At 38.9% G+C, this 12204-nt stretch overlaps 3 protein-coding genes across 16 annotated transcripts in view; 2 read left to right on the plus strand and 1 right to left on the minus strand.

Annotated features, from left to right (window-relative positions):
- The window catches only part of add1 (adducin 1 (alpha)), a 34278-nt gene extending 31960 nt beyond the window's left edge, over window positions 1-2318 (minus strand). For all 12 annotated transcript variants that reach the window (XM_035391915.1, XM_035391925.1, XM_035391920.1 and 9 more), the window contains exon 1: window positions 2162-2318. The gene's annotated coding sequence lies outside the window, so the exon portion shown is untranslated. The remainder of the gene's footprint in view (window positions 1-2161) is intronic.
- A 3093-nt stretch (window positions 2319-5411) lies between these two features.
- Window positions 5412-6982, plus strand: LOC118212371 (UPF0729 protein C18orf32 homolog). Its single transcript, XM_035390174.1, has 3 exons — window positions 5412-5558; window positions 6146-6352; window positions 6676-6982. The coding sequence occupies exons 2-3, from the start codon at window positions 6173-6175 to the stop codon at window positions 6748-6750; spliced, it is 255 nt and encodes an 84-aa protein (XP_035246065.1). The 5' UTR covers window positions 5412-5558; window positions 6146-6172; the 3' UTR covers window positions 6751-6982.
- A 2105-nt stretch (window positions 6983-9087) lies between these two features.
- dym (dymeclin) overlaps window positions 9088-12204 on the plus strand; it is a 94596-nt gene continuing 91479 nt past the window's right edge. For 2 of the 3 annotated variants that reach the window (XM_035391109.1, XM_035391112.1), the window contains exon 1: window positions 9088-9291. The gene's annotated coding sequence lies outside the window, so the exon portion shown is untranslated. Of the gene's footprint in view, window positions 9372-12204 lie in introns of all 3 variants that reach the window. The other variant, XM_035391111.1, reaches the window with a different exon arrangement.

The raw sequence follows: 12204 nt of genomic DNA on the forward strand, positions 1-12204 counted from the left end.
TAAGGCAGACTACTCACCAGTAGGCTTTACCTATTTGAATTTTCTAGTGAATGAAACAATATTCAAATATCAAATTAAAGTCCTTGTACATACCTCATTTTAAAATACATAACTAATCAATACATAGCTAATCCCTGCACAGACGTGGTATACACTAACATGAGACAATAGATGGGGCTGTGACGTTGCAGTCTTGTATTAATTGTTTTCTAATTCTAAACACGGAATAGTTTGAAATGGAACATAAGGATAGTGGTTCTGCTACAGCATCACAATAACACAAACACTGCCACGCAGCAGCGACGTACACGTGTGTTGATCACCACAGGTACGTGTGACAGCCTGTGGCATAAAAACGAGCAAAATACATGAGCTGCGAGCAAACTGGCTAAACAAATTTATTTTATGGAAAGCTTTACACAGCTGGATTACCTTCCTAGACAATACCTTTCTAGGTGGATTGGGCACTTTATGAAGAGTGTGTGGCCAAACACTTTGTCTAATGTCATGATAACATTAATATTAATATGTTCAATACGCAGCTTGATTTAAAAACGGTATGGCGCGCATGTCTCTAGCAAGAAAAAAAAGTAAAAGGTTCTAATAATGATGCATGATATGCATGCATGCAATACCTTACTGAATCGGCGTAATCTAGCTTGCAGTCTGTAGTATGTTCCACTTCCTTCAACTGTGGAATGTCAGAATTCCGAACAACGCACATTAATTTTCCCAAGGAATTCAAATGCACGATCAGCTGCAGGGTGATTACAGCAACATTTTATAGGTGTGGTGGAACGTCTGGACCAGCATTTAGTACTTTCTCAAAAGCACAGAGTAGATGTAGTGAGTCAATACAATATCAGGGAAGAATGATTTTGCAGAACAACATAAATTATGTCTATGAGCCATCTCTGTATGTTTCCGCATGTCGAAAATGCTTAACTAGCTCCTACGAGCCAAATAAACTCAATCTATCCTGATGCAACAGCTCAAAGCCACACGGGACAAAAATAATTAACTTGTGCGATGTATTTGTCTTTTCATAAAAACCATATTAAATAAATCCAAGCTAATCTAAGGTTATATAGCTGGTTAGCTATCTGCTAATAAAGGTTACACTATCTGGTACTACTGTAAAGTCAAGGATGCTACAAAGCAGCAAGGAGTGCTGTGTCTACCTATAGAGCCTTAAACTAGCACGAATAGCAGTGGTCTTCATTTTTGCACATCCGATTTAGAAGCTTCGTTTGCTTTTAAATGCAATTCTGCTTTGAGAATTAGCCTACATGCTGTGCCGTTACATTCTCGAAACAATTAATTCACTTTAAAAACAAATAAAAGGCAATTGCATTGTACATCTTATTTCAAACAGCGAGCGAATATATAATACACTACTTACAAAGCCTCACTCTGAAACAATTATGAAATACATTACAGTTGGACTTTTGTCGATTACATCTCCTAAAGAGGCAACGGGTTACGCGAGCCTTCCGTATCCAGATTAATCTTAAAGAAAAACCAGTTTAACAAATCCATCTAAAGTTTATAAGACCATAATCTTTTGTCCAAGAGTGTGCCTTGGTGTGATAATTCTTTTTTAAGAAGTAAATTGATAATATAAAACAGAAACCGTTCAACTGGGACACAATAGAGACATCTACAAAAACAACCGAGCTATCTCCGTACCAACCTTCCGTGCATCGCATTAAATTATATTTATCATGTGTAACATATACAGCGATCAAGCTTCGAGTTACAGTGGACTAACAGTCCAGTCGAATGTAGGAGCAGCCAGCAACCGCAGTTCCAACAACACACGGTTGAAACGGCAGATAGTGGCCTCGCTTATTCTGCTACATAGACTTCCTTCATGTTTGAAGACTTTTGAAGAATACAATCCTGGGCAAGACAACAAACTATCTCTGAAATATCAACAGCCCAAAACAAAATCAATTGATGTACACACGCCCCTTTGTATAGCCAAGTCGCAGTTGCTATATGGTAGGAAATGTCGCTAGCCAGCTAGCTAGATCGGTACACAGTAACGTTTGCAACCAAAGCAAGGCTAGAATACATCTCAGTAATTGAAAACAATAAGACAGATGCACAACTTAAATGTAACTAATAACCAAAATGATTTATAGTAAGCAGATCTTACCCAGGTTACAATGAAAACAACTAATGCACAGCTCCTCTTCGACTGGGTCTAGCCCGAAATTTTCACTATTTTTATCCACAACCCCTCTGTTTTCAAAAGGTCTGCTCTGGCTAGTTGTCTAATGTAGCTCCGCCTCTCTCATACCCTTTGACTGGGGTGCGGCAACAGAGGAAGCTAATTCAATAACATGGTACCGTATTGGTGGCACGTAGTTCCAAACACGGCATCCAAGTAACAGAGAAACTGGTTGGTTTTTTTCGCTAAAGCGAAGATGGTGGAGAAAATGACAAGATGGAAACGTTAGTTTGTAAGTCAATATGGGTCTTCAAGCGGTTTTAGTCCGTTGGGTAATTTACTGCATGCATCATGCCACCGAACATATTGATATGTGGATATATCGTAAATGTTACTGGTACATTCGCGGCTCTATGGAAACACTTATTTTGCACTTAAATTTTTTCGCTGACCAACACGAATTGTATAGGCCCACTTTTCCCGAATCTTTAGACCGGAAAATAATAAAATGCGATTGTAGAGTAACGTAACTCTCGATCTTTCCACTTCTTCTCTGACCACAGTTACACCTGAATGGTGGAAATGACACTTATAATTCAGTTCTCTCTTTTTTTGAATTAGTGAATTTCAGCCGAATTAATTTACGTGAATGCATTGGTAAACTGAAAAAGGCAGAGTGGCCTAGTTAAAAATATATATGTTCATATGCCGTTCTAGTGTAGCTTAAATTCTGCAACTGGATAGGGAAAGTATTTAATACAAATTAATACAAATGTTACCTACACGTGAATTCCAACCAGCGACTCTCCGAAAGCATTACAAACGTCAACACTAGCTTTCGAAGAACTAGCTTTCCCTGGAATTAAACGTTTTCTCTTATTCATGACACTTCTTTTGCAATAGATGGCATGAAAATATTACCTGTCACAATTCAATCAAACAGCGTTGATATTTTTGAAGCTTAATGTAGTTTTGTGGAAAGGCGACAATGTAGTATTAGCAGTGGTTAGGTGGGCGCTTGTTATAAAGTAATATTTTCGCATGTGCCCAAGTGTTTCGGTTTTGCGCCACAGGCTGCTATTGAATAGACATAGTAGGGATGCTGATTTTCAGTTATTTTACATGTCGAGTGATCGCATAATGTGCCCGATTCCAAATCGATTCCTAGCAGGGGGAAGAATCTATTTTTAGAACGCATCTTGGCTGGGCGGCATTACTAGTTGAATAGAAAATGCATGCACGCATACAGTAACAACACACATCAGTACCTAATATTTCCATCATAATGAAATCACCCTATTGTGTTAATAAACACAGCCAGTGCAAGGAATTTTATTACAAATGTAGCACGCCCACAAAACAAATATACAACGGCTTGACCGAATACTTAGTTCTGATTGGATGGGACATGTGCATTATTTTTGAATTTATCCGCGACTGAAGTAGCGCCTGCAAAAGTTCACCGTTCTAAATTAATGCACATCGGTCTGACGTGATAAATAAAGTGATCGCATATTTTGAAACACGTTTTCCTTACAACCGAGGGAGGTAGAAAATTCGCCTCAGTGCAAGGCATTCAAACGGTGTAATTCTCAGCCCCGTTTATACAATGGTGGTTTACTAACAAAAAGCATAATTGCATATCAGCCTTCAATTTCTTCATAAAGTGCAGAGCAGGGTCGCACTTATGAAGAACTTAGGCTTCAGCATCCTGGTAGGTCCCTTGATGGACCTGGCCAAAAGCACCTCCTCCCAGTTCTGTTGATCCCCTGAGGCAAAGAAGGTGTTCCAGAAGGTCAAGAGATGGTTCACCTCCACACTTATGCTCATTCTTCCAGAACCGGCTCTGTGATTCACAGTTGAGGTCGATGCCCCTGATGTAGGAGCTGGAGTGGTTCTGTCCCTGCACTCATAAGGACACCTGTGTGCATTTTTTTCTGGATGCCTGAGTCCTGCTGAACATAATTACGCAATTGGTAACTGCAAGCTTCTGCCGCTGAAGCTGGCCCAGGAGGAATGGAGGCACTTGCTGGAGGTGGCTGAACATCCTTTTGTGGTTCAGACTGACCACAGGAACCTGGCATTCATCCAGGATGCCAAGCTCAACCACAGATTGAGCTTCTTTTTGTTTCATCAATGATGGGATTAAAGTTCAAAAAGCACCGCTCCTTTTGAACTTCTGAAGCAATAACACCTAAATAACTTTTTCTTTAATTGGTATGTTGCAGATGGAAGGTAAACTAGACTTTTTCAATGCCATAAAAACACATTTGTTTAAACAGTGTAGTATAGTATAATGTTAGGGAACTGATCTTGTATGGTCACAGGTTCAATTCAAACGTTCGGTTCTGGATAAGATCTCCTGATAAATGCCTGCACTGTAATGTACTTATTACGTCAATAGAGCTCCTATTAAGGTGAATGACAAAAATCTGACTTTTAAAGGCAAAATAAAACTGCCTCAATGGTATTCTGAAACTCCATTTAATATGAAAAGCAGAATGTGAAAATATGTAATAAAATATGTACAATTTTTACAAATATTTTTCTAAGACTTCTGGACCAAAGTGACCATTGTTTCACAAACTGCTACTCATTGATTGATGAGGTTTTCTTTGGTTGTAAAATCACCTTGGATTTCTGCATTGAATTCAATGGGCAGCAAGCTTTTTTACCCCCAACGTGCACAGTAGAGGCTGTTTCCCATGACTTCCTAGGCCTGGCCCCCTCCTATCTAGTTCCTATGTACACTCTATGTTTACTAAATTTATCATTTAAAGAATCCACATCCTTGATATCTTCGACTTCTTCCATGCACTCTTCACAAAGTTCCTGAAACTTTCCCCAGTATGCCTTCTGAAAACACCCATTTACCCAACCGTGTTCCTGATTGAGGCTCTGATCTAGTGTCTAACGTGCAAACTATCGGATAATGATTTGTTACCAACTGTTGTAGCCACATCCGCCTCCCAACCACAATTCCCGGTAAAAACACTAGAAACAAATTTGAGATCTAATGGACCTGTATCTATTCTGGTCACTCTTCCATAATTCAAATAAACTAGACAATTTCATCAGTCTAATTTCATCCCCATAGTGTACCATGGAGCATTCATAAAATTCCCACACCAGACAAGTCTTCTCTTATCAAGGCCCTCCCCCTGTAGTAAGCTTTCTAACTGGGCTCTGCCATCTATTTTTTTTCTAACGAAGGGATTGGTTAGAAATGTTTGCGATGTTGTATTAGATGAGTAAAACAACGTATCCCAGCTTCCTGGGCAGACCGGAAAAAGTGTCAATCCACCTTTCATTCCAATCGTGCTTTCGAGAAGAATAGTTGCTGTGGTCGAGGGCTAATTACATCACAGACTGATTAAAATCGGTAAGTCAGGTTTTAGATCATATTTACGGCTGTTTCCCGTTTGGACCATGTAGGGACAATTTAAGCGTACATTTATTTATTTCGATGATAATGGAAGCCATTTGTTTATGATAAAAGTTAACTATGATAGCATCCAAATGGAAAACAACACTAGCAGCTAGCTAGCAACTTCCGGTGTACCCAGTGAGTCGTAGTTAGACTGTTCTTGTAGTTTAGTGTGTTTTGGCGTTTTACTCCATCTAGCTAACCATTTAGCTACTGTACAGAGCTGCAGACAAAAAATAAGATCTCTGCTCTAGTAACGAATTGCCGCTTTGCTGGTATCATTCCATGGACTTCTGTAGACTTTTGTTTTTAGCATGATGGTGGCACCGAGGATGACAAATTTGGTTGTTTGCTTTTGCTGAGCTCACCAGTGCACTCTTCTTAACAATGTACCAAACAGTTAGTTTTGATCGATTTTTCCTCCCCACAATAGTGTTTTTTTTAATCCAGTGAAATATTAATGAAATATCTCACATTTTCTATGTGAATGCCTGCATTGAGAATATTGGTTTAGTCAAGAAGTTGCATTCTGTATTTTTCAGGCTTGAACCTTGTATTGGGCTCCAGCCATGGTTTGCATTCCCTGCATTGTGATTCCTGTACTGCTCTGGGTTTATAAGAGATTTCTTGAACCCATCATCTACCCCTTCATCTCGCCAATCATAAGCCGATTCTGGACAAAAAAAGCAGTACAGGAGAGTGGGACAGGTGATGCGACAGCTAGTGAGAAGTGCAATGGGACATGCAAGGTAAACATTGTGTTTGCATGCAAAAAAATATACACCTAAGCAAATAACATTTAATGCCTCTCCCTCTAAAATGTAATTGTTTAGTTCTGAATTCCATACTGAAATTCTGTGGTTTATTGCTGTGTTTATCATGTGAACATTAATCTATAAGTTGTAAATATTACAGCTTCAAACTGAACAATATTATACAGCATCATTACCTGTGGTAGGAAAGTGAACGATTTCACAGTAATTCATTACAGATAGGTTTACATGGGAGTTGTTCTCTCGCCATTAAGTGTAAAATACTCAGATTGTTCACTCATGAGGAATTTTTTTTCCAGACTGAATGCAACGGGAATGTTAACAGTCCTACCACCAATGGACCAACTACAGTTTCAGATAAAAAGACGGACTAAGATTGCAAGGGTTCGCTGAAAGAAATGGAGATATTCCACTTTGTGATTACCTGGATTATTTACTGTGATTTCAAATATTTTTAAAAACATAAATGGAGCAAAACAGGAGCTGGGGTAGGCCATATAGACACATTCATCTAAATATTTGACATAGCTACATTTGTTACATGTTTTAGAACATATCACTTTTAAATTGTATTGTATTCAATAAAAAGATTTAATATATTGTTGATCTTCTGCCTTAGGGACTTTCCTGCATTATGTTTTCTTTCTTCATTAGTAAAATTCCATAATCTAACTTGTAATATATATTTAATTACTGTTTATGTAATACATCTCTATTACAGTGCAAATATTAATATTCTGAATGTATTTTATTTCAACTTAATATGTAGAATAAATATGTCAATGTAAATTCGTATACAGTGTGTCCGCATATTCTTTAAAGCTTATCAAATCAAGTGGCAATTGTAATGCAGACACTTGCAGTGAATTACATCTTTGGATTTAATCTCAATGTATTGTTTGTTGAATTTGAAGTGGCTTCTTATCAGGATTTCTATTTTCAGTTTTAGATCTGGCAGGCTGGTATAATTGTCAAAATTTACTTCCTTGATATGCAAGCTGAGCATGTTGCTCAGAATCCACATGAAGACCCCTGTTCACTCACAAATTCAGAGGAAGCTCAAACCCCATCACCACACAAGTACAAAGATGACAAGCAATACAGAGCATCACAGTCACAAAGAAACTCAGCAAAAATGGGTACATTATGTCTAATGGTACATTATATCTGTGCACACCACCTCAGGTATTCTGTACTTTGTGACATATCAAAGAGCTCTGGTAAACACATATGGTGTCAAAACGATCGCAGAAGTATGTGGATTAGTGAATTTTGTTCTATATGTGTAAGGCACTGCTTGTGCTTGTAAATTTCAATATGTGGTTATGACGATCCAAGCACCTCAACTATAAAGTTACAGATCTTTCATTATGTGTTACTACACACATCAGTGGATAGGGTGGGGTGGGCAGGGACCTAAAACACAGGATGAAACTGAAAACACCCTTTTCTGCACATGTTGAGGGCAAAGGATTTTGCTGCCCATTGAAACCACATTTTGAAACAAAGCTACGTTCCACTATGTGATGGGCAGGGATTTAAACGAGTTTCAATCGTTGTCCTCAACAGGTCCCCTAGGCACTCCCACAGCATAGTCAAACGATTAATTGTAAAATTCTATTTATAATTAAGGCATTCCTAAAAACAATTTGTTGCTGTAATATGGGGGTGTCAAGAGGGAAAGTAAACATGGATGCATGGAAAAGCATGGGTGCATGTCTTTGGACTGTCTTAAACCTGGAGGAAACCCTTGCGGACACTGGAAGAACACGCAAACTCCACACAGAAAGGCCCAGGCCGGATTTGAACTTTCTTACTGTAAGGCGACAGTGTATCACTGCAATAAAAAGGATGCATCCATATACAGCAGGCGTGACACCTGTACAACATTTACAAAAACTTCTAACTGTGGGGAGACAAACTGTGGCCCAGCTCATAGGTCATATTTTAATCCTCGATCTGTGGTCATAACAAGCCGGTTAGGAATAGGTAGGCCCATAGGCTACTCAGTGTATTCATGCATTCTATAGGCTACAGCCTTTTTTCACATTTATTCAATATTATAATATTTGTTGGTATTAAAAAGGCAGACATGATTATCAGGAACAAGATTGCAAAATCAGCAGAATTTCTATTACATACCCTACCCTATACCCTAGGAAACCGATTTGTTCTATTGTAAATAGCAGCGTTCATGCAGGGGCGGTGATAACTGGTACTTCATCTGAATAGCTTGGACGCCCAAAATACATAAGATTTCCACCCTCATCCATCTGGTCGTAAGGCAGCCTGAGAGCACAACTTCAAAGTACTCTATCGGAAAAGAAATGCCTATAAAAAGCTGATTGAAAACCATAGGTTAATCAGCATACAATATTTCTATTGGAAATGACATTTCTGTTTTGTATTTATCTGTCAAGTTTCAACTTACATATATTACACATACATTCTTACTATCATAAATTTAATTACAACCTACGTGTATGTTGTTAGTTCTGCCAACTTTGGTGTAGTGAGTGAAACCAGTACTCGTAAACTAAAGCGATTTACTTAATGTGTCAATAAAGATAAGTGGGATGCACCCACTGAACTGGATGCACCACTTTGGGGCGGGGAGCGCTCGTGTAAGCCGTAAAAACTACAACTCCCTCAAAGCTCTTGTTTTCTATGTAGCGAAACATCCTGTTAACCTCTTAACCTCATGTAGTCCAGTGGACGTATCAATCGCTGGCGACGTGGAAACATGGAGGAGTGAAGCAGAAATCGGGAGCCATCGGTGGTATTGAAATTAGTTAATAATTACCAGACAACGTCCCGTCGATATAAAAGTTGGAGAAGAGTCGCTGAACATCCGGGTAAAGAACACTCATCAGGAAAGGGTGTCACTGACATCAGTCAGTGAAATCATTTTAGAGGTATGTAACGTTTGTGCTAGCACTAGCACGTTAGCTATTTCACGTATTGCAAGATTACACTATCTGGCTAGCTCTTACTGGTAGGTGTGTTCCTAACTTGATAGACAAAAATATATCAAGGGTAAGAAGCTAACCTGTCCGGCTAACGTTACTATGCATTATCCCGGCTTGCTTGCCCACTATCCTAGCTGGCTATTCTAGCTAGCGTTAGATGGCTTGTGCTTGGTTGCTAGTTATGAATAGTGTTGCTGTCTAGCTTCCTGGTTGATAGAGAAATGCATCTATAACGTTAGCCAACTAGTCAGTTTCATTCGGTGGCTAGCGTTATGCAGCGCTCCTTACACAAATGTAGCTATTGTTTGCTTGGTGTAAACCAACCTGGCTACTTTTCTGTCTTGTTTAAGCATACTGGTGCTTGCTATAATAAAGCCAACGTTAACTGGCTAATTGTCTTGTTTGATCAATGACTTTGAAATATTATTGCCCAGTCTTAAGGCATTAAATCGAGATAGTTGTCGCTATCAAAAACTGGATGACGGAAAATTATAGCTAACTTGGCTATTACACTGTTGATGCTAGTGGTGGCTGATGACCTAATCGAATAGCTAGCTAATAAACAATATCTCATGACATGTAAACAAACATCGACTCATTTAAGTGTACGTTAGCTATAGTCACATTTATGTTAGAGCGGAGCCAAATGATTGCGTAGACATCCCATCTCTTGATTTGGTTGGCGCAGCATATTCAGTAGAAATTGTCGAAGTAAAATGACCCACCTCGAGTTGTTCTGGAGCAAATGCATTCTGAAAAAATAATTTTGAACTTAAGGGTGTAGTGATAAATAATCTATGATTCAGCAACTTCCAGCAGTTTTCTCTGTTTACCTCGGTGCTGACCAAACCGTTGAAACAGAGCCACCGCATTCAGTGGCCTGATGGGGCTGGGGTGGAGGGTTGGATACCTGTGTGTCCACCTGGTCAGGCTCATAGAGCCTCCCAGTTATGAGCCTCAGTTACAGTTTGTGAGGTTTCCTGCCATCTGTTCTGTTCAAATCAGCAGTATGTCATAATAGAGTTGTCAAGTGGAGCAAAAAAAAAAAGAAAAACAAATCAAAATTTGTGAGAAGAATGTGTCATTTGTTCATAGCAAAACACATCCCCAAGGCTGGGTTTTTCAAAGTTTTTGCCAATATCAATTAGATTGAATCTTAAACTGGATTTTTCAAAACTGAAAAAGTGATTTGGATATTTGTGGTCTAGATTCCCTCTTAACACAAATATAATTTTCTTTTCTCGGATTACATTTTCTTCTCCTATTAAAATTCAACATTTATTAGCTTCTCTTGAGAAAACCTAGGGCAGTGTAAACCTCTGGTAACCATGAACTGAAAGAACTGCCATCGTTATGTTGTGATGACCAAAATCAATAGTGGCTCGTACAATGTGTGTGAGCCTGCTGTGAAGGATTTGAAGCACACACAAACCCATAGACTGAAACTCTGATGTTGCCAGAGTTGCATAATGAAGTGTATTAATGTTGTAGGGTTATCTATTATCAGTGCATTCTCATGCTTAGATGTTATACTGCTCTGCTTTACTTTAGTTCTTTGTGGAAGTTTTCTGCAGCTCAACTGCTGCTTGCTTGAGCAGTAATCACATTAGTGTATTGTGGTGGAATGAATGTCTTCATCGCAAGAGAAGACATTCGTTCTGTTCGTGGTGTTCAGATGCAACAATACATGGAGTGCATGGGAGGAAATGTTTGGTTTTTTTTGTGGACTGGTTCACATTAGAAAATATAGTGAAAATTGCCTACTTGGGACATTCTGGGTTTACCAGAAGAAAGGTTACTTCATCTTCAAAGTAGCCTAAGTTCTCATGAATTAACTGTTGGAATGAAAATATAATCCTTGTGTATCCTTAAAATGCAATTTAAATAATAATAAATATTTAAAATAATAAATCTGATTTGGACTGCATCTCTAACAATTCAACAGAACACCAAGTAGTAAAGATACTGCTTTATCAGCCGCCAAGTGGAAATACATAAGTCCAACATATAGGCTACCCAGTCGATCATAGTCAGAGCTGGAAGGAAGGCATAGTATCAGAAATGTAGTTAAATCACCATGTGGTTACTTTCATATAGGTACCACACATAAAAAGAAACCAAGAGTAAGACCTTAAACTTGTTTAAGACCACTTCAACAGTGTTTTTATGTATATATTGACAGTTCAAGTCACAATTCTGCTACTTAATTCTGCGCAAATCGGTGAAATAAAATTTGCCTGTCATGAACTTTCCATATCTTAATGTTTTTCTAGATTAAAATTATGCATTTTTATAGTAGAGAAATGACTATTCCCTGTTGTTGTTCTTGTATGTATAGTCACCGATCGTATCTCTGTTGTAATATGTTACCGTGGGTGATGCTTCTGAGACAGTAGTGATCTTGTATATACAAATTTAATACTTCAATAATTTACTGTTTAATAAATAATTCACTGGGTTTTCCAAGAATGTCTTGCATGTTCTAGAATATGTACGCGACAGCATGAAACCCAAAGGACTGTTTCCTCTCACACTTCCTTTTGGTTGGTTACGACGTGGACCTGGGTCATTTGGGGCTTCGTCTAGGACAGCAGACATGCCAGTGAGCCTCAGACAGGCTGGAGGGCTGGCCGTTCTTCCACTGGGCATGTCGTAGAGAGGCCTGGCATCTAAATCCTGCTTTACCAGGAAGCCCCTCACCTACTTGTTGGTTGATGGATGGTTCCTGTCTGGCTGTCACTTCCATTTAATATCCTGTTTTGCTCTGTCAGATTCTTGTTAATTAACTTTCAGAGCTGCCACTCTCTCCCACCCCCTACCTTAGTGCAGCCCACATGCTGCAGTACTGTAGAACACGGA

This window comes from Anguilla anguilla, chromosome 14, assembly GCF_013347855.1.
Source record: "Anguilla anguilla isolate fAngAng1 chromosome 14, fAngAng1.pri, whole genome shotgun sequence".
NCBI lineage: Eukaryota > Metazoa > Chordata > Actinopteri > Anguilliformes > Anguillidae > Anguilla > Anguilla anguilla.